The sequence below is a fragment of the Myotis lucifugus genome, unplaced genomic scaffold (assembly GCF_000147115.1).
Source record: "Myotis lucifugus unplaced genomic scaffold, Myoluc2.0 scaffold_635, whole genome shotgun sequence".
NCBI classification, from domain to species: Eukaryota; Metazoa; Chordata; class Mammalia; order Chiroptera; family Vespertilionidae; genus Myotis; species Myotis lucifugus.
Genome location: NW_005871683.1, coordinates 373,538 through 393,041, shown reverse-complemented (window position 1 = coordinate 393,041; position 19,504 = coordinate 373,538). Strand labels below are relative to the sequence as shown.

General features: G+C 42.1%; 1 protein-coding gene across 1 annotated transcript in view; it reads right to left on the bottom strand.

Annotated features, from left to right (window-relative positions):
• The window catches only part of DNAH14 (dynein axonemal heavy chain 14), a gene marked incomplete at its 3' end in the record, with an annotated part of 59,190 nt that extends 46,373 nt beyond the window's left edge, over nucleotides 1–12,817 (bottom strand). The window contains exons 1-8 of the mRNA XM_014447297.2: nucleotides 12,741–12,817; nucleotides 10,721–10,852; nucleotides 9,260–9,408; nucleotides 6,939–7,069; nucleotides 4,876–5,028; nucleotides 4,585–4,697; nucleotides 1,619–1,681; nucleotides 583–727 (exon numbers count right to left, since the gene is read on the bottom strand). Of these exons, the coding sequence (XP_014302783.2) occupies nucleotides 583–727; nucleotides 1,619–1,681; nucleotides 4,585–4,697; nucleotides 4,876–5,028; nucleotides 6,939–7,069; nucleotides 9,260–9,408; nucleotides 10,721–10,852; nucleotides 12,741–12,817 (963 nt within the window). The remainder of the gene's footprint in view (nucleotides 1–582; nucleotides 728–1,618; nucleotides 1,682–4,584; nucleotides 4,698–4,875; nucleotides 5,029–6,938; nucleotides 7,070–9,259; nucleotides 9,409–10,720; nucleotides 10,853–12,740) is intronic.
• Nucleotides 12,818–19,504: the final 6,687 nt, after the last annotated feature.

Here is a 19,504-nt window from a genome sequence, read left to right as displayed (position 1 = left end):
TTGCAACTTATTACAATTTTTGACATGCTATACTGAGGGAAGATTAGCTAGTACCCATCAGTTATGCAGATTGTTTATAAATAATATTGCACATTTGGAGTTTTGCAAACAAAGGGCTGCATAACAGACTTAGGTTAAGTGTAAGGAAGAAATTAGTTATAAGAAATGCTAACTATTAAAACTGACTACCCGAGGGAATAAAGATCTTTATAGGTATTCCAGGACATTAGTCATCCATAGGGATGGTTTACTTATGGACCTAGATATCTGTATTCCTTTGATTCAAAACCCCATTTGTTCTTCCTTGTTTCTATACACCAATATTAGCTTATAGTAGTATACTTTTTTAAAAATATACGTTTTTAAAATTGATTTCAGAAAGGAAGGGAGAGGGATAGAGAGATAGAAACATCAATGATGAAAGGGAATCATTGATCGGCTGCCTCCTGCCATGCCCCACACTGGGGATGGAGACCACAACCCAGGCATGTGACCTTAGCTGGAATGGAACCTGGGACCCTTCAGTCCGCAGGCCGATGCTCTATCCACTGAGCCAAACCAACAAGGGCTACTTTTTCCCACCTTTACAAGGCACATGGCCGATGAATTATCTTCACATCCGTCATCATTTCTGCGATTAAAAGCATCTTCACAAAGTCTCTTTACGTAAAGCAGGTAGCTTTGAAATAGCTCATCAGCCCAGAAAAGATGGCAGTACAGAAACGACCTGGAAGTTAAAAACATGTCCACAGACTTTATTCTCTCTCCTTCTGAATGAACGAAGTTAATTTAGAGATAACTAGTATAATTTGTTTCATATGCCTATAGCTAACAGGTATTACATCTACCACACTGTCCTGCTTGTCGTATTTTACCACAGATTTGCAAGATGTTACCACTGGGGGAAACTGGGCCAAGGGTGCATGGGGTCCCTCTTCATCATTTCTTGCAACTGCATTTCAATGACAACAATCTCCAAGTAAAAAGTTTAGGAACAACGACAGCAATGAAACTTGGCTGTCAGATAGCCGACAAAATAGAATTCACTGTCGTCTACCTTGGATTACTGAATCACTCCTCTTTTTGAAAGCAGAAAGTTACATCGAGTGACCAAGGGAATCTCATCCTAGGCTCTTTTTAAAAAAATATATATTTTATTGATTTTACAGAGGAAGGGAGAGAGAGAAAAAAACATCATTGATCGGCTGCCTCCTACATGCCCCCTACTGGGGATCAAGCCCGCAACCCAGGCATATAGTCTTGGCAAGAATAGAACCTGGGACCTTTCAGTCCGCAGGCCAATGCTCTATCCATTGAGCCAAACCAGCTAGGGCTCATCCTGGGCTCTTCATAGCACTCTGATTCCCTTACAGCACAGCATGGTGTACACGTGTACATACACACACACACACACACACACACACACACCCCTACACATTTATATACACACATAACATTATGTTTAACAGAAAATATTCAAATGCAGACGGATTCAACTTAATCATACATGTTATGGAATGTGACTTTCTAATCACTGAGTGAATATTAATTTATGTCTGCTTCCATACTACAATATTTAAAAATAAGGCTTCCTCTTGAGATTTCTATCAAGACTTACCTGCTTCTGTTTGTCTTAATTCTTTTAACAGTCAATTTCCAAGTAACAAATGCTTTATTCATTCTGAAAAAGAAAAAGACTTCTTACAGTCTATATTCATAAGTCACAATTACATCAATTCAGTAAAGGCTTGGAAAAACTAGAAAATTCTCTGGGGCACCTCATCCATCCCGACTCACCTAAAGCAAATACTAAACCGTATCACTTTCTCCCCAAACAATCAACAGCATAGAGAACAAAGTGTAAATGTAAATGAAAGTCATTATAACCCTCATAGATGCATGAGCGATTTAGTTGCAACACTCCAATAAACAGAAAAACTATAAAAATATAGTCTTTCCCCTTAAACATTTACTGGCTATTTTTAAAAGAGACTTATATTCCAAGGGGAGTCAAGATTCTATTTTCAAGTGACAATGAAATGAAAAGGTACATTGATAAGAAATCACTGTATCGCGGTAAGTAAACATGTAAGACAATGCATGTCCTTTTGATAATATTTAATACGTATGCTTTCTTAAAAAGACGCGTTTGTAATATTCGAAACTCAAAGGGAAGGAACTAAAACGTTTCTCTGGTGGTCATTCCTCACCCTTATTAAACTTGCTCGCTGTATTCTGTCTGGAACTTTTCTCTTTTGTGTTTCTTTTCATCAGCCATCCTATTTACAACAGACAGACACACACACACACACACACACCTGCTTTCTCCGTCTTACATATCTTTCTGGCCCTTCTCACTACCTGAAATGAGCTCACTGATTTACTTGTTATCCATCTCCCTCCAGAGACTAGAACTTCTCTAGGGACAGAGTCCTCGTATATTTTTCACATGGTTGCACCTCCAGGGCTCATAACAGTGGAACAGAACAGGCACAAGAAGTATCTGCTCAGTAAGTGAATGCTTTCTCTGCCACAAAACCCATTCACTTGTCTTACAGAAAGTTCTCTAGCTCCTTAGTTATTCCAACTATTTTCACGATATTAAATGTAATCATTTAAAATGTTATTTCTGGACACTTTCTCATTCCTCCTTTGACCTCTACCACCTCCTCCCAGTCCTCACTCTCACCCTTGAACCCACAAAAAAAAGAAAGAAAAGATAAAAAAATGTTATTTCTCTCTTTTCCTAGTCCCCAGCAGATAGCAGCAGACCACAAGAAAAGACACACATTAGAGAGGAAATTTAAAAAGTACAAAACAAGATACAAATCCTGGAAGAACAGCAGTCTGGAACTCCTTTGTGAAGGATCACAGAGTCTCAGGAACCCTGATGTGGTAGAAACTTCGAACGAGACACATTTTTAAATGATGGTCTGAATCAGTAAGCTGCTTTGGGTGGGGGGCACAGGGTGCAACATACAGATCTTGTAACATAGAAGCACACGCCTGAAACCTATGTGATCATGTCAACCAATGTCACCGCAATCAATTTAATAAAAAACAAACTGCCGCCCTAACCGGTTTGGCTCAGTAGATAGAGCTTCAGCCTGCGGACTGAAGGGTCCCAGGTTCGATTCCGGTCAAGGGCATGTACCGTGGTTGCGGGCACATCCCCAGTGGGGAGTGTGCAGGAGGCAGCTGATCGATGTTTCTCTCTCATCGATGTTTCTAACTCTCTATCCCTCTCCCTTCCTCTCTGTAAAAAATCAATTTAAAGAATATATATTAAAAAAAAAACTGCCAAGCTCCTGAATGCTGCTTTATTTTTTCATTAGAGGCTCAGTGCACAGATTCGTGCACTGGTGGGGTCCCTTGGCCTGGCCTGCAGGGATCGGGCTGAAACTGGCAATCTGACATTCCCCGAGGGTCCCGGATTGCGAGAGGGCGCAGGCCAGGCTGAGGGACCCCACTGGTGCATGAATCCGTGCACTAGGCCTCTAGTATGCATATACGATCTTTGTTAATCTCTTCCACCCCTCCCCTTTCCCCCCTTCCCTCTGAGATTCATCAGTCTGTTCCATGTTTCCATGTCTGTGCACTGAGTGTCTGCCCTCTGGTGGTCAGTGTGCATCATAGCTACTGGTCGAACAGTCACTTAGGCTTTTATATATATAGACTAGAGGTCTGGTGCACGAAAATTCATACACTCGCGGAGGGGGTGAGGGTCCCTCAGCCCGGCCTGTGCCCTCTTGCAGTCTGGGACCCCTCAGGAAATGTCCACCTGGGGAGCGGGCCTAAGCTGACAGTCAGACATCCCTCTGGCAGCCTGAGAGCCCTCAGGGGATGTCCGACTGATGGCTTAGGCCGGATCCCTGTGGGCCGCAGTTGGACATCCTTAGCGCTGCTGAGGAGGTGGGAGAGGCTCCTGCCACCGCCACTGTGCTCACAGCCATCAGCCCAGCTTGTGGCTGAGCGGAGCTCCCCCTGTGGAAGCACACTGACCGCCAGGGGGCAGCTCCTGAGGAGCGTCTTTCCCCTGGTGGTCAGTGCACGTCATAGCAACCAGTTGTTCCCGGTGGTCCCATCATTACGGTCAATTTGCATATTACCCTTTTATTATAAAGGATAGTATTTCATCTTCATCTGACATTTTGCATATATGTGTGCTTTCATCATCTCTCACCCATTATAATCTAAGACCTTTGAGAGCTGGACAATTGTTTGGTTTGTTCAACAGCATCTAGAATAATGCCTGGTTTGTAGCAGACTCAATTAATATTCATTTAATAAATAAAGGGATGAAAAACAAAAAGTAAATTAAGGTCATTATAGTCCATTTAAGTTACTTGGCTTTAAAATACCTTTTTCTTACAAGATTCATCCAAAAAGATAAAATTGAGAGTTGTAATACTTAAGTGGGTAAGCTTCCTTTATCTAAAAAAAAAAATGTATAGACATCTCCATTTCCTCTATAATTCCCCATAAATATGGCTTTACGATAGCAAAACACAGACAGCATCCAGCAGATTACTGTTTCAAAAGGATCGTATTAGAAACAATTGGGTTCCATTTCATTCATCTCACCGAAAATTAGAAACGATCTTGAATTTTTGTAATATGTAGAAAAATCTCCTTTCTATTAGCCATTCCAGAGTAGGTATGAGTTCTACATCTTCCACGACACCTATTTTGGTAACCTGCAGATAGAAGGCATGAAAGGACTTTATTTCTTTAAAATATATGAACTATCTTCAAGAAATGAAGAAAGCCTGTGTTTGTCTCAGAACCACTTATCTGTATAATTAAGCGTTTTCTCTCTCTGACCCCCACCGCCTCATCTATAGCCAAACTTGATTTTCTTTCGTTATATATTACCTTTGAAACGAATGAAGCAGTCACAGTCCAAAATTCTTTGCAATTTCTAGCTTTGTGGGCAGAGACCACCTGAAGATTGTATGGATTACAAAAGACGTTAGGGTCTTTCTGAGGAAGGCAATATACAAATTCGCCATCATCTTCCAAAGGTTTCTGAGGTTAAAAAAAGTTTTTTTCATTAACTTGACCAGATTAAGTAGTAAAATGGCTGGACCCATTACTCAGTAAACTGAAATGTCAATACAGATTAAAAATAATATTGAGAGAAAAGCTAACATCAAATTGTGTCTAATCAGAGTTCAACAAGATCAATCTTAAGATTCAATGCATTTAATTTTCATTCTTATATATAATGTGGTAAAAAAAAAACATTCATGAAAATTGATCTGTATGCTTACTCATGCATGCTTATTTTTTTTAAATATATTTTTATTGATTTACGAGAGTAAAGGAGAGGGAGAGAGAGAAACATCAATGATGAGAGATAATCATTGATCGGCTGCCTCCTGCACGCCCCCTACTGGGGATTGTGCCTGCAACCTGGACATGTGCCCTTGACCAGAATCAAACTTGGGAACCTTCAGTCCCCAGGCCGATGCTCTATCCACTGAGCCAAACCAGCCAGGGTCATGCATGCTTCTTAACCCAAAGGACTCATACCTTTGCCAGGTATGTTGCACTTCCAGGAAATCTGTCTGCCAACACCAGAAGCCTTTTGAGCATATGAAATTTATCATTTCTTTTGATGATGATGGTTTAGTATAACTAACAGCTAATATTTGTCAAGCAATAAATAGTTAATGAGTAACAAGTGTTCTACATACGTATCTCTACAACCACAGATTTATATATATATTTTATTGATTTTTTTACAGAGAGGAAGGGAGAGGGATAGAGAGTTAGAAACATCGATGAGAGAGAAACATCAACCAGCCGCCTCCTGCACACCTACTGGGGATGTGCCCCCAACCAAGGTACATGCCCTTGACTGGAATCAAACCTTGGACTTTTCAGTCCGCAGGCCGACGCTCTATCCACTGAGCCAAACCGGTTTGGCTGCAACCACAGAATTTTTAACATATTAACTTTAATCTCTTAAATTTATCTTTTTAACCTCAGTAAACAGATGTATAAATTACTATGTTGGGAATTTAGGTAATTGGAGAAAAGCCACAAAGTCAGAGAGTGGCAAGGTAGGCATTGGAATACAAGGCTGACCCTGAGTCCATGTTCTGAGCTATTGCAATGTACTCTCGTGTCTCTTCCTCGTTCACTTGAGGGCCTGAGAAATCAGACATTCCCCGCTAAGAAAGTTTTTAAGTCAAATTTATTTACTTTAGCTTTGAAACTTCTAACTTTTATTGATAAAACTCTATAAGAAAGTTTCATTTATGGGGGGTGGGGTGGGAAGGGCCAGGGAGAGGTCAATGGAGGGAAAAGGAGACATATGTAATACTTTAAATAAAAAATTTAAATTAAAAAAGTTTCATTTAGCCTTTTCTGGATAATTAACTTTTATTATAAAAGAGCTCTTAGTGTTCCTTATTCTAATTCAGTGAATGATGCCTTCAGAGGCCGCTGAACTGATTAAACAGCTTCCAATGACTGTAATTTTGAATTTTGCATCCAGCTTTCCACCAGGATTTCTTTTTAAAATCACAAAAAGCTGATAAACATGAAGTTAAGAGTACATTCCAATTTCAGGCAGATTGATTTTCTTACCCGTTCCATTCTTTAAATAAGCAAAATGAAGTGATGCCAAATACTTTTTATAAGCATTCACTATGGAACGAGATTATGACTTGACATTAATATAATAATGATTCTAATCCTATATAATAAAAGCAAAGCATGCAAATTGTCCCCTCGACCGGGAGTTGTCCGGGAGTTCGACCAGGGGGTGGGACCAGTGGGGGAAAGGAAGGAAGACCCAGCCGCCAGGGACCCTACCAATGCACGAATTTTGTGCACTGGGCCTCTAGTGTAGTATAATGAATGATACCAAGATTAAGATACAGTTTCAAACATTAACTTTTATAGTACACAGTTGGATAAAATAATACCTTTACAGTAATCTTCTGAACTGTAGTTTCGGGATTCCAGTAATCCAACTTACAGTGGGGTAATTTTGTCTGCCACCCAAGCTTTCTTCTCAGCCTGAGGATATGTCTAATCACATTGTCATCCTCTGGTTCTGGTTGAGAATATTAAAACAAGATCCAATGTAAGTGCCAGTATGGGCATCGCTTAAGGGTATGTATACTAGTCCAAATTTTTCTACCTAGAGAACAAATTTCAATGGCAACTGATACTCAAAGTTTACACCGATGACACAATTGGAGGAGAAAAGATAGCTTAAGATTCAATTTTAACTGAAGCTGGAAAGAAGATGTAATATTTTTTCCATTTGAGAAAGAGATCCCCAAAGTCCTAATGACACAGGTGACTAGCAAAAAAGAGACACTAGCACAGACACACGGTCAGAAGGATCTTCTTAACAGAGGCCTAAGCAGGGTGAGGGCAATGGCGTCAGAAGAGAAGGGATGGCTACGTAAGATGCAGCTCATCCTCCTGAGACTACTCATCCCATTGACACCTTTCAGACCAAATCTTTCTTGCTCTCCTAGCAGCTGACGAAACTCTTCTTGAAACGTTCACTTTTCTTGGCTTTTGTTCGCCAGGCCCTACAGGTTGCCCTCTTGGCTCTTAAATATCTTTTCTCGGGGGAAAAAATCATGGGAGGAGCGTGCCAGACGCCATGCTGGCAAAACGGACAAGGCCCATGAAGTCGTTCAAGATTTCTTTTCCTCCAGAAATCACAAACACTGGCTGATCAAAACCACTCTCTCGCGAAGGATGCAATGGGATTTGAGCGATCGTGTAAGAGTGTCAGGGCCCTGACCGGTTTGGCTCAGTGGATAGAGCGTCGGCCTGCGATCTGAAGGGTCCCAGGTTCGATTCCGGTCAAGGGCATGTACCTTGGTTGCGGGCACATCCCCGGTTGGGGGTGTGCAGGAGGCAGCTGATTGACGTTTCTCTCTCATCGATGTTTCTAACTCTCTATCCCTCTCCCTTCCTCTCTGTAAAAAATCAATAAAATATTTTAAAAAAGAGTGTCAGGAATTTGGAAAGGCGTTGCATGTCAGAGTAAGTTCCCTTTTCAATTTTGTGCTCGAGGCATTGACTAGCCTATGTCCTGTCAGTTGCTTAAACATGGAAACACATTTAAAATAGTTAATTGAAAAGAAAGCTGGTTAACATTAGGTATAAAAGAGAGGAGGAAGAGGAACGGAAAACTAGTATAAGGAAATCGTACAAACTATGTGCGCACGAGTAATATCACAGACTCGGATGTAAAAACATAGAAATCAAAGCAGTGTGATGTTGGCATAGGAAAAGAAAAACAGTTATGACAATTTATACAATACAATCCAGTAAGTGAAAAAGTGGTATTTCAAATCAAAAGAGGAACTGGGAGAGTGGTTAGCCATTTTAGAAAAACATGCAGTTATTTAGGCAAGCATACATAATTATTATAAGGTGGAGGGGATTAGACAAGGGTGTGGACACCACCACATCCATGCGGGTTTTGTGCTATTTGTGCTTAAAAACACATGAAGCCTGGGTAACAAGGGGCCCCAAAGTTCAAGCTTCAATAACTTTATGATGAACCTGCCCTGGACCATGGCACTTCAAGTGAGAAGTCTTTCTTTTTCCTATAAAACTTAAAATATTAATACAAATAAGAATTTCCGATATAGAGAGAGTATAAACTGGAAAATGCTAGTGGAGATAAATCTGTTTAAATGAATTATTTATTTGGGGATTTGAACTTTTTGTCAGACAAAGACGTAAACCTATTAAATGTAGTAATTCTAGAAAGTGCTACTGAAAGCATAAAACAAAACCAAAGTTTATCTTATTTCTAGTTCTATAATCATAACCTTCAGAGATTTGTGTTAAGTAAAAACAGTGATTGAACAGTCTGATATTTTAGGTTTTCAAAAAGATTGTAAATAATTGTTTAAGCAACCAAACACAAAATGCAGTAAGACTGTTTCTTCTAAAGCAGTGGTTCTCAACCTTCCTAATGCCGAGACCCTTGAATACAGTTCCTCATGTTGTGGTGACCCCCAATTTCATTGTTACAAATTGAACATCATTAAAGCATAGTGATTAATCACAAAAACAATATGTCATTATATATCTGTTTTCCGATGGTCTTAGGCGACCCCTGTGAAAGGGTCATTCGACCCCCAAAAGGGTCGCGACCCACAGGTTGAGAACCGCTGGTCTAAAATCATTGTGCAATATACCTAAGCACACAAAACCGCAGCGTAACTTGAAAAAGTATCGAGTCTTCTAAACAAGGAATACCACGCACCTGTCCTATCATAGGATATAAGCCTTTTCTCCTTGGCTTTCGGCGAAGGATAAGTTTGATCCTTTTTTTCCTTTGCTTTCTCTTTCTTCTTCTGGGGAACTGGTTTTGGATCAACAACCTGTTGAGTTCTACTTTCTGGAAGATAATCTGAGAATCAAACCATTATTAAATGAATAACCACATAGTAATCCCACACACCAAGCAATACAGTTGATCATTATATCGTTAACGGATTTACACAAGCTCTGAGTCAAGACACCGTGGTTCCCGGCGCAATTATGAGCTTTACCTCTGTCCTGTGGTTTACTCTGTAAGTGATCGGTCTGTTTTACTATCCCCACCTTTGAAATAAGGATTGTTACAGTGAAAGCCTCATAGGGTGATGTAAAGATTAAATTGGTAAATATATTTAAAGCACACAGCAAGTGCTTTCTAAGGTAAATGTTAGCATTTGATTTTATTATTACAAAAAATGTGAATCCTCATTACAGAATACATACCAAACCCCTTTTTATTAACTGTAATTTGGTAACTGAGCTCAGAAAATGTTTAGATACAAGTTCAGAAAAGTTATAGAGGGCCTGTTTCTCATTCCTCCTATGACTTGCCTGATTGGTGGATTTTTAACATGAAGAAGAATGGGGGAGTTATTGACAACGGGGTTTCTAAAGAGCAAATACATTTTTCTCCTCATTGACTTAACAAATATTTATGTAGTGCAAGGCACCGAGCAACAATCAAGTAGGTGATAAGACACAGAAATGACAAGCAAAACAAAATAAGTACAAATGAAACAGTAAGTTCTATTTCAGCCAATAGTCCCAATTTTGGGGGGAGGGGCTTGTGAAGGGGTGGGGGTAGGGGTGGGGGTGGAGAGAAAGGTGGCAACAGCCAGAAGGCACTGGGATTTAGGAGAATGTTGTCCTCAGAAAAAAAAGATGATACTCGTGAAAGAGTGATGTGAACTGTAAACTGCTACAGGAATGTCCCATGTTCTTGGTGGTGGCAGTGGTATCGCTGTTATTTTTAATATTATGATCAGTAATTAGATATGTTCCCTTTATATTTTTAAAATAAACATGTTTTTCTTGATTTTTGTTTGTTTGTTTTAGAGATAAAGTGAGAGGGATAGAGAGAGAAATATCAATGAGAATCATTGATCTGCTACCTCTTGCACGCCCCCTACTGGGGATCGAGCCTGCAACCCGGGCACGTGCCCTCACCAGGAATCAAACCGTGACCTCTTGATTCTTGGGGCAACAGAACCAGCTGGGTGATTATGTCCCCTTTAAAAAGGCAAGGTTTATATCGAAAGATATTGCTAATTGCTATGACTAAGGAAGTAGTATTTCAATGTATTTCACTTGTTATCTTGACTCAATGCTATAAAACTCCTTTTCATTTCCATACAAGAAAAGATAAGTCAACATGCCTGGACAGTAATCATCTGGGTAATAAACTTCTGTTTTTTCTGACTTCGAGGATGCAGGACATGGTCTACATATCAGTGTTTCGTTTTCTGTCGTTGGAGCTGGTTGATCCTGCGATGGGGTGACACCTTGGTAATTCTGCTCTTCATAGTGAACAAATTTACTATGACAAGGGAAAGAAAATACTATGTTTAACATTCTCTGTAACTTAAAAGCACACGTCTTTATTCTGTACTTTACAACACAGTATCTATCATTTCCAGCGATTTTTGATGGGTGCTTTGATAAGCAGGTCTGATGAGCCTATTCAAATGCTAAACAGGTCTAAGTGGTGTTATCATAAATTTGTAAAGCTGGGACTTAAGAATCCTCACTCTTTGCCGATATGTATGTGTTGTCTGTCTTGTTTGGGAAATATCTCCTTATTCCAAGGTAATGGCAAAAATCTCTTAGATTTTTTCCTAACAGTTTTAAAGTGTAGCCTTTCACGGGTCTTATAACTCATTCATAAGTTCTTAAATCCGTGATTTTTATTATGGTGACGGTCGGATAACCTTTATCGCCTCCTTCAACTTTCTTTGAGTGTTCTGCCCTCTGCATAAAGAATTGCATGCCACTTGAAATGACAAACTATAAGCCAAACAGAACAACCTGGTAAGAATTCCATGCATTGCCAGTCAGATAACTTAAACTGCTCAAGCTTTAGCTTGAAGTTTATAGTTTCAAAAAAATTATTGAATTCTTATATGAATATAACTATTAAAGTTTTTCAAAAGAGACTCTCCTAACCTTATTTTAAAAATATATTTTTATTTATTTTAGAGAAGAAAGGGGAGAGGGAGGAGGAGGGAGAGAGACAGAGACAGAGAGAGAGAAACATCAATGATGAGAGAATCACTGATCGGCTGCCTCCTGCACGCCCCACACTGGGGATGGAGCCCACAACTCGGCCATGTGTCCTGACTGGGGAGTTGAAACGTGACCTCCTGGTTCATAGGTCGACGCTCAACCTTTGAGCCAGGATGGCTGGGCCAAACACACTGACTTTTAGAAAATAATCATATGACGTGTGAGTTTTAAAAGGTTACCAGATGGGAACGTCACAAATATATACATAACTGTAATAAATTCATATACTTCACATGAATGTGAATGTCTTGTAAGCAGCTGAAGGTACCTAAGCTTTTTGCATGTGAAAATGTGGTTAATGTGCTCATAGCTGGAGTAAGGCAACTACTACTGTTTTTTAAGTGGAACTGAATTGAAATATTTTATTTCCAGAAAAAGAAAGGTTTATTCTGTTCAGTTTGCTCCTTCTAATTTCTTAAAGCCAACTATTAGCTCATTAATTTTTCAGCCTTTTTTTTTTTTTTTTTTTTAGCCTCCTCGGTAATTGGCCCGGAGGTGGGCCGGGGGACTCCGGGAAGCCTCTAATTGGCTCAGCCTTTCTTATTTTATCGTATGTTTTATGGCTATAAATTCTTCTCTCAAAACTAGATATCTCACACAGTTTTTACATGTGTCACATAGTTAATGCAGTAAAGGTCCCTTTTTTATTTTACTATATATTCAGTTCTAAGTTTTTCTAATTTCCTTTAGGGATAACTCCTTTCATCCATGAGTTATTCATAAAAGTATTTGTTATTTTTTCAGATAAGATGTTTCCTTCCCAAAGGTATGGGAGTTTTCTACGTACCCTCTTTATAACAGATTCCTAATTTCTCCATCTGCTCTGAACGGCTATTTTCTACCCATATCCATACCCAGAACCAACAGCCTTGGCCTCCCTGGGATTTCTCAAATGTTGGTTAGTTTCTCCCATCCATCAGCCTCTTTCTCTCTCTCTTGGCATGTCAAGGTGGGTCTGGGAGAAGGAGCCAGCAGCCAGTGTTAATCTGCCTATCTCTATAGGTCCCACCCTCCAGGAAAATAAGGTTTTCCAAACTCAAATCCTTACCAACCCTCATGTGGCCTTTACATTTTTTCATTGGCAGACTGACGTACTGCTAGATATACATTGTTAAAATTTTAACAGTTATATCTTATTTTACCTTGATTTTTTGTGGCTTTGCCCCTGATTCACGTCTTTACATATTGTTGTCAAATCAGTGGGTATATATGATGCCATGTTTTTTTTCCGAATAAAACTATGAAGTAATAGGCTGTAAAAAAAAAATTTTTAATGTCAAAGATGATTTCACAACTATGACTATAGGAATTCAAAACTGCACATAGAACCCTGGAAGGTGTTCCCCAGTGGTTAGAGCATCAGCCTGCACACTGAAGGGTCATGGGTTCGATTTCTGGTCAAGGGCATGTCCCTGGGTTGCAGGTTCGACCCCTGGCCCCATTCAGGGCATGTGTGGGAAGCAACCAATTAATGTGTCTCTCTCACATCAATGCCTCTCTCTATTTCCCTCCCTCTCTCCCTCTCTCGTTCCTCTTCAGCTGTTCTCAACCTGTGGGTCACGACCATCGGAAAACACATATAGCATATCAGATATTTACATTACGATTCATAACAGTAGCAACATTACAGTTATGAAGTAGCAACGAAAATAATTTTATGGTTGGGGGTCACCACAACATGAGGAACTGTATTAAAGGGTGGTGGCATCAGGAAGGTTGAGAACCACTGGGTGTGGTCTCTACTGTCTGTCCTTGGTTTTCAGGGTTCCCTCCAGCGAGTCTTCAGTTGGTTATTCAGGGTGTTTTTTCTGTATTTTAGTTGTAATTCCAGTTTGGTCCTGGGAGTGTGTCAGTGTAGCAACGATTTACTCCGCCACCATTTTTAATCTTTCCTCTTCTGGGAATTTATCGGAAGAAACCCCAAAACACTAATTTGCACCCCTATGTTTAGGGCAGCGTTATTTACAATAGCCAAGATTTGGAAGCAGCCCGAGTGCCCATCAGTGGGCGAGTGGATCAAAAAGCTGTGGTACATTTACACAATGGAATAGTACTCAGCCACAAAAAAGGAGGAAATCTTACCTTAACAACAACATGGATGGACCTGGAGTGTATTATGCTAAGTGAAACAAGCCAGTCAGAGAAAGACAAACACCACTCATTCACTTATGTATGGAATAACGAACAAAATAAACTAACGAACAAAAGAAAAATATGCCAATAAAGAAAATAATAAGAGCATTAAGCTTATTTAAATATATAGTTAACTCAAAACAAGCATGGATCAAAAAGAAAATAAAAGTAGACATTACTCATTAGTTAAACCCATTCAACAATGAAACCACTGAACCATTCACTTATTCAAACTTGGATGCAGCTGTAGCAGTTTTTATTTTTTGTAGCAGTTTTTAGAACTTAGAAGAGTATTAAATGCATTTAGTACTTTAAAGACAAAAAAAATAAGTGTTCAATAAAGAAGCTAGAAACTGAACAAGCCCAAAAGAGGAGAAATTACTATAACAGAAACCAAACGATAATAAAGATCAATAAAACTAAAAGCTGGTGAAGGAAAAAAGGAAACGGTACTCGAAAGGCTCTCCCTGACCCCAATTAAGTGAAAGACACGGGCCCAACGACCTTCACAGGTGAGCGTCATCAAAGACGCCGAGGGCAGAAAAACCTTAGGCAGACTCCCCGAAATAAAGAAGAGCTACTGAACTCGTGTATTGAAATTAAAATAGCAACGCTTCCCAAACCAGACAAGAACAGGACACGCACCAAAAAAAATTTACAGACAATAACACTTCTGAACATAAATGCAAACATCCTAAATAAAATATTAGTAAGTCAAATCCAGCAATGCGTGTTGATATATATGTATGTGTGCACGTACGTGTGTGTGTGTGTGTGTGTGTGTGAGAAATATCTGTTTTTACCTATCTATAGGTTGATTGATAGAGTTTATCCCATGAATGCTGGTACAATATCCATGAATGTTGCTAATGTAATTCTCTGTATTAACTTAGAAGTTATGTCTGTGCACATTAAATCACATATATTCATCTATATTTGTGCTGTGTATACATGTATGTGTGTGCATATATTACACAGTAAATGCTGGCAAAGTTTTTCTCAGAGTTCATTACTCACTTATAACTGAGGGGGGGGAGGGACACCCCCAAACTCCCATTAATCTAGAAGAGAGCTCACTTACCTGATAAAGAGGAGACTTGATTTGGGGGAGGGGGGGTGACGATGGATTATAGAATTGTACACCTGAAAGCTATATACTTTTATTAACCAAGGTCACCCCCATAAATTCAATAAAAAGGGGGGGCTACTCCTGCACGAGGAGGGGAAGCCCCTTTAGGGGAGGGGCATTAGTCGGAGGCATGCCTGGTGCACGGTGGGTGCCCCACGAATTCCCACGGCCTGGCACCCACCAGCCCAGCCCCAGGTCAGCACCAGGCCGGCCTGGGCCTGTCCCCCCTCCCACACCCCCACACCCCAAACCGGGCCCTTGCCGCCCAGGGCTGGGCAGACGGACACGAAGGGCAGGTGTCGAAGGGGGTCCCCGCTGCCCTTACCTGCTTCGGCCCTTCCTGGGGCCCAGGGGCCGGAGGGCTCCGGGCGAAGGCGACCCAGAGGGACAGCGCAAGGTCAACGCCTTCTGGCCGCAGTGGCCACCGAGCCGGGCTGCCCTGCACCGGGGCCCGCAACGCCCGCCGAGGTCCGAGCTCCCGCAGGGGCGACTGGGAGGAGGGGAGGGTCGGAGGCCACTGAAGAGGATGCTGGGAGGGTGTGGGCGGGGCAAGGGCCCAGGTGACCTTGACCAGGTGCGCCGCGGGCGCTCCCTGAAGATGCCCACGCAGCCCGGCTGCAGCCCCGCAGGGCGCGGTGCCCGGGGCGCGGGGACACTGTGCCCACCGGTGGCAGCTCAGACACCTGCACCGGCTGCCCAGGCTCACGACCCCCTGCGTGTCCCCCCGCGTGGGGCCTGACGGCGGGAGGAGGCGAGGCCGCGGACAGGTGATTCTGGGAACCCTGGAAAAAAGCGACTTTCTTTCTTTTCTTTGTTTTCCCTCCCTTGATTGGCCTGTTTGCCTTGGGCCGGTCAGCTTTGAACTCGGGAGAACCTCTAACCTCATTCGCAGTGGAGAGCGAGCAATCGGGGTGGCTACTGTGTCCAGGCGAGGCCTTGGGCTTTGGGGTTTCTACCTGTTGTCTCCTACAATCCCGTGGGAGGTGTTGTTACCCCATTTTATAGATTAGCCAGCGGTTCTCAACCTGTGGGTCGCGACCCCTTTGGTGGTCAAACGACCCTGTCACAGGGGTCGCCTAAGACCATCCTGCGTATTAGATATTTACATGACGATTCATCACAGTAGCAACATGACAGTGATGAAGTAGCAACGAGAATAATTTTATGGTTGGGTCACAACACGAGGAACTGTATTTAAAGGGCCAGAAGGTTGCGAACCACTGGATTAGACCAAGAGTTTGCATAACGGGGTCTAAATCTTTCTCCCACGACAGGAACCCATCTGAAAGGCGGGCACCCCTTGGTTAAGCGAGATGCCACGGTGGTATCAACAGTAACCAATTCCAAAGGAAAAAAATAAATTAAAAAAAACTCGGACCCAGAAACGACTGAAGCACAGTATCTATGAATATTTATTGGTAAAAGATAGGTGTTCAAAGATGACTCAACTTCTATTATTGCCTTCACAAATGAAGAGCTGGCTAGCTGGACATTCACAGAGACGTTCGTTCTATACAGAGATAGGTAGCTTTGTGTTACCCAAATGCAAATTTAACTTGGTTTTGAAATCGCGAAAGTAGAACCTTGAGCTAAATGATAACTTCCCCCACGTGTTTTTCTTTAAGAAAGCTCTTGGCTTTTAAAAAAAATATATTTATTGATTTCAGAGAGGAAGGGAGAGAGCTAGAGAGATAGAAACATCAATGATGAGAGAGAATCATTGATTGGCTGCCTTCTGCATGTCCCCCACTGGGGGGGATCGAGCCCACAACCCCGGGCATGTGCCCTTGACCGGAATTGAACCTGGGACCCTTTGGTCTGCAGGCTGACGCTCTATCCGCTGAGCCAAACTGGCCAGGGCCCCCCACGTGTTTTCAATGTTACAAACTTAGATGATACATGGACTCAAGTCTGTGTGGGGAATAAGGCCAAGGTAGAAAGTGGACATATGCACACCTCAGTACCACTGTCCACCCTCAGTATGGGTTCTGGGGCTGCTGGCCACTCCTCGCTGAAGAGCATCAAGCCGCCTTCCTCAAAGGCTCTTCAATTACAGTAACATTGATGCCTGAACTTGCATCTTTAAACACTTATTTCAGGGGTTGGGAGCTTCTGGGACCATATCTTTAATGCAGCCTTTCTTATAATAGTCTTTTCACTTCCTCTTACCAAGCAGTGTCAAAGAATCATTTGCTCTTCATGGAGAGTCAGAAAAATGCAAAACAGAGTGGACCGGTAAAAAATACTGGTTACTCAGTAGGACCTTTGTTTGTGTGTTAAAATGTAAGCAATATTTTTTTAGCCCTTCATAATTCTCACTCCTACCAGACTTCACTAACTGGAAAGAAAAGCACCTTCCAAACAGTGAAGCAGACCTGGTTAGCGACCCTAATTATTTTAAATATAACGAGAATACTTTCTAGACCAGCAAATTCTTCAAAACACACTGGTTAAAACCCGAGGACTAAAAGTTAGGCGATTTTTGCCTGGCGTGCCTCAGTGGTTGAGCATTAACCTGTGAACCAGGAGATCACCGTTCAATTCCTGGTCAGGGCACATACCCCAGTTGCGGGCTTGATCCCCAGTAGGCGGGGCATGCAGGAGGCAGCCAATCCATGATTCTCTCTCATCTTTGATGTTTCTACCTCTTTCCCTCTGCCTTCCTATCTGAAATCAATAAAAATATATTAAAAATTAGGTGACTTTTATTTTTTAATATTTTTATTGATTTCAGAGAGTAAAGGAGAGGGGGAGAGAGAGATAGAAATCAATGAGAAGAGAAAATCTGATCGGCTGCCATCTGCACACCCCCTACTGGGGATCGAGCCTGCAACCGGGGTATGTGCCCTGACCGGGAATCAAACCCAGGACCCTTCAGTCTGCAGGCCGACGCTCTACCCACTGAGCCGCACAGGCTAGGCCAGCAAGAGGGATTTTAATTTCAGGCTTTTTCCTTCATAAGCAGCCTCACTGCAGAGCACCTGTCAGCCACGGAGCAGGCCAATAATGACAGTAATGAGGGCCGAGGTCTGACAACGCACCTGCTAACCTCGGCAGCTGGCCAGCCACTGACCACGTGGGGTCTAGCGAGAATCACCCGGCAGTGGGACAAGAGTGCCCGGGGTCTGATTCCCGGTGTTCTGGCACTGTCTGCGTGAGCCTGAGCGAGCGACTTCACGTTGCTGAGCCTGCTTTCCTCCTCTGTGAAAGGGAATGAGAAGAGCCTTGCGGAGTTGGTGGCAGATTCGATCCAATAATGCATGGAAAGCCCTTAGCACCCAGCCTGGTTTCGACAGCTGAGAGGCGTTGTGTTTTGTTCTGTTTTGTTTTCGTATAAAGAGTTTGAAGCCTCTTAGAGTGATGAGTTATGACTGGTCTCCTCCAGCCGGCTCCTCTCTCTCCCTCTGGCCACTTCTAAGGAGGGAGACTACTTACACTTGAGCAGAACAAGACAGATTTGGGGGACAGCTGTGTAGAGCAGGGAGCCAGCTAATGAGCAAGGCTTATTTTTACCTACCTTTTCTGCATGTTAGGCACCTTGACTTGGATATAGCAGCCCTCTCCGGGGCAAGTTGAATGATGCCTCCTGCCGCCACCAGCATGGTCGAGTTCTGTCTCATTTCTTTTTTTAAAAAAATATATTTTATTGATTTTTTTACAGAGAGGAAGGGAGAGGGATAGAGAGTTAGAAACATCCATGGGAGAGAAACATCGATCAGCTGCCTCCTGCACACCCCCTACTGGGGATGTGCCCGCAACCAAGGTACATGCCCTTGACCGGAATCGAACCTGGGACCTTTCAGTCCGCAGGCTGACGCTCTATCCACTGAGCCAAACCGGTTAGGGCTTGTCTTATTTCTTGATTGTTTCATGCCAATTTTAATTTCTTTTTTTGAATATATTTTTTATTGATTTCAGAGAGGGAGAGAGAGATAGACACATCAGTGATGAGAGAGAATCATTGAGTGGCTGCCTCCTGCATGCCCCCTACCGGGGATGGAGCCCGAAACCCGGGCATGTGCCCTGACCAGGAATCAAACCATGACCTCCAGGTTCAAAGGTCAATGCTCAAACACTGAGCCACACTGGCTGGGCACTAATTTTATTTTCTAATGATACTTCAAGATCGTTTAGGAACAAGACGCTGGTCTCACCTACCATATTCCCTTTTCTCTTTAAACTTCATAGCATCTGTCAGGATGTCAGGGAGCTAAAAATCCACTCAATCATACCTCACATGCCAAAGCTCAACGGGAGTTTGTTGAATGAGTGAATGAATGAGCACTCCCTGTCTCAGAAATAGATCTTATTTATCTCCAGTCCTCCATTCAACAGCTTGGTGAATGAGAATACACCAGAAACAGGATGAAACTATAAACAGTGAATTGAGACATAAGCACAGTAGAGTGGGATGAAGTGCTTGGTATGTAAGTGATTTCTCTACTTTTCGTGGGGAAATCTGACTCCTTATCCTCTCATTCAATTAACGGGGGGCTGGGGGGGGAGTGGATATATATTTGACATGCACATTTCCCACAGGCCTTCCCTCTAGGATTTTTACTTTTGTCACCTTTCAAAAGCTCCCTGCTTCTTCGGCAACTGTAAGGCAAGCCACAAGACGGCAAAATTTAATATTTTTTTAAA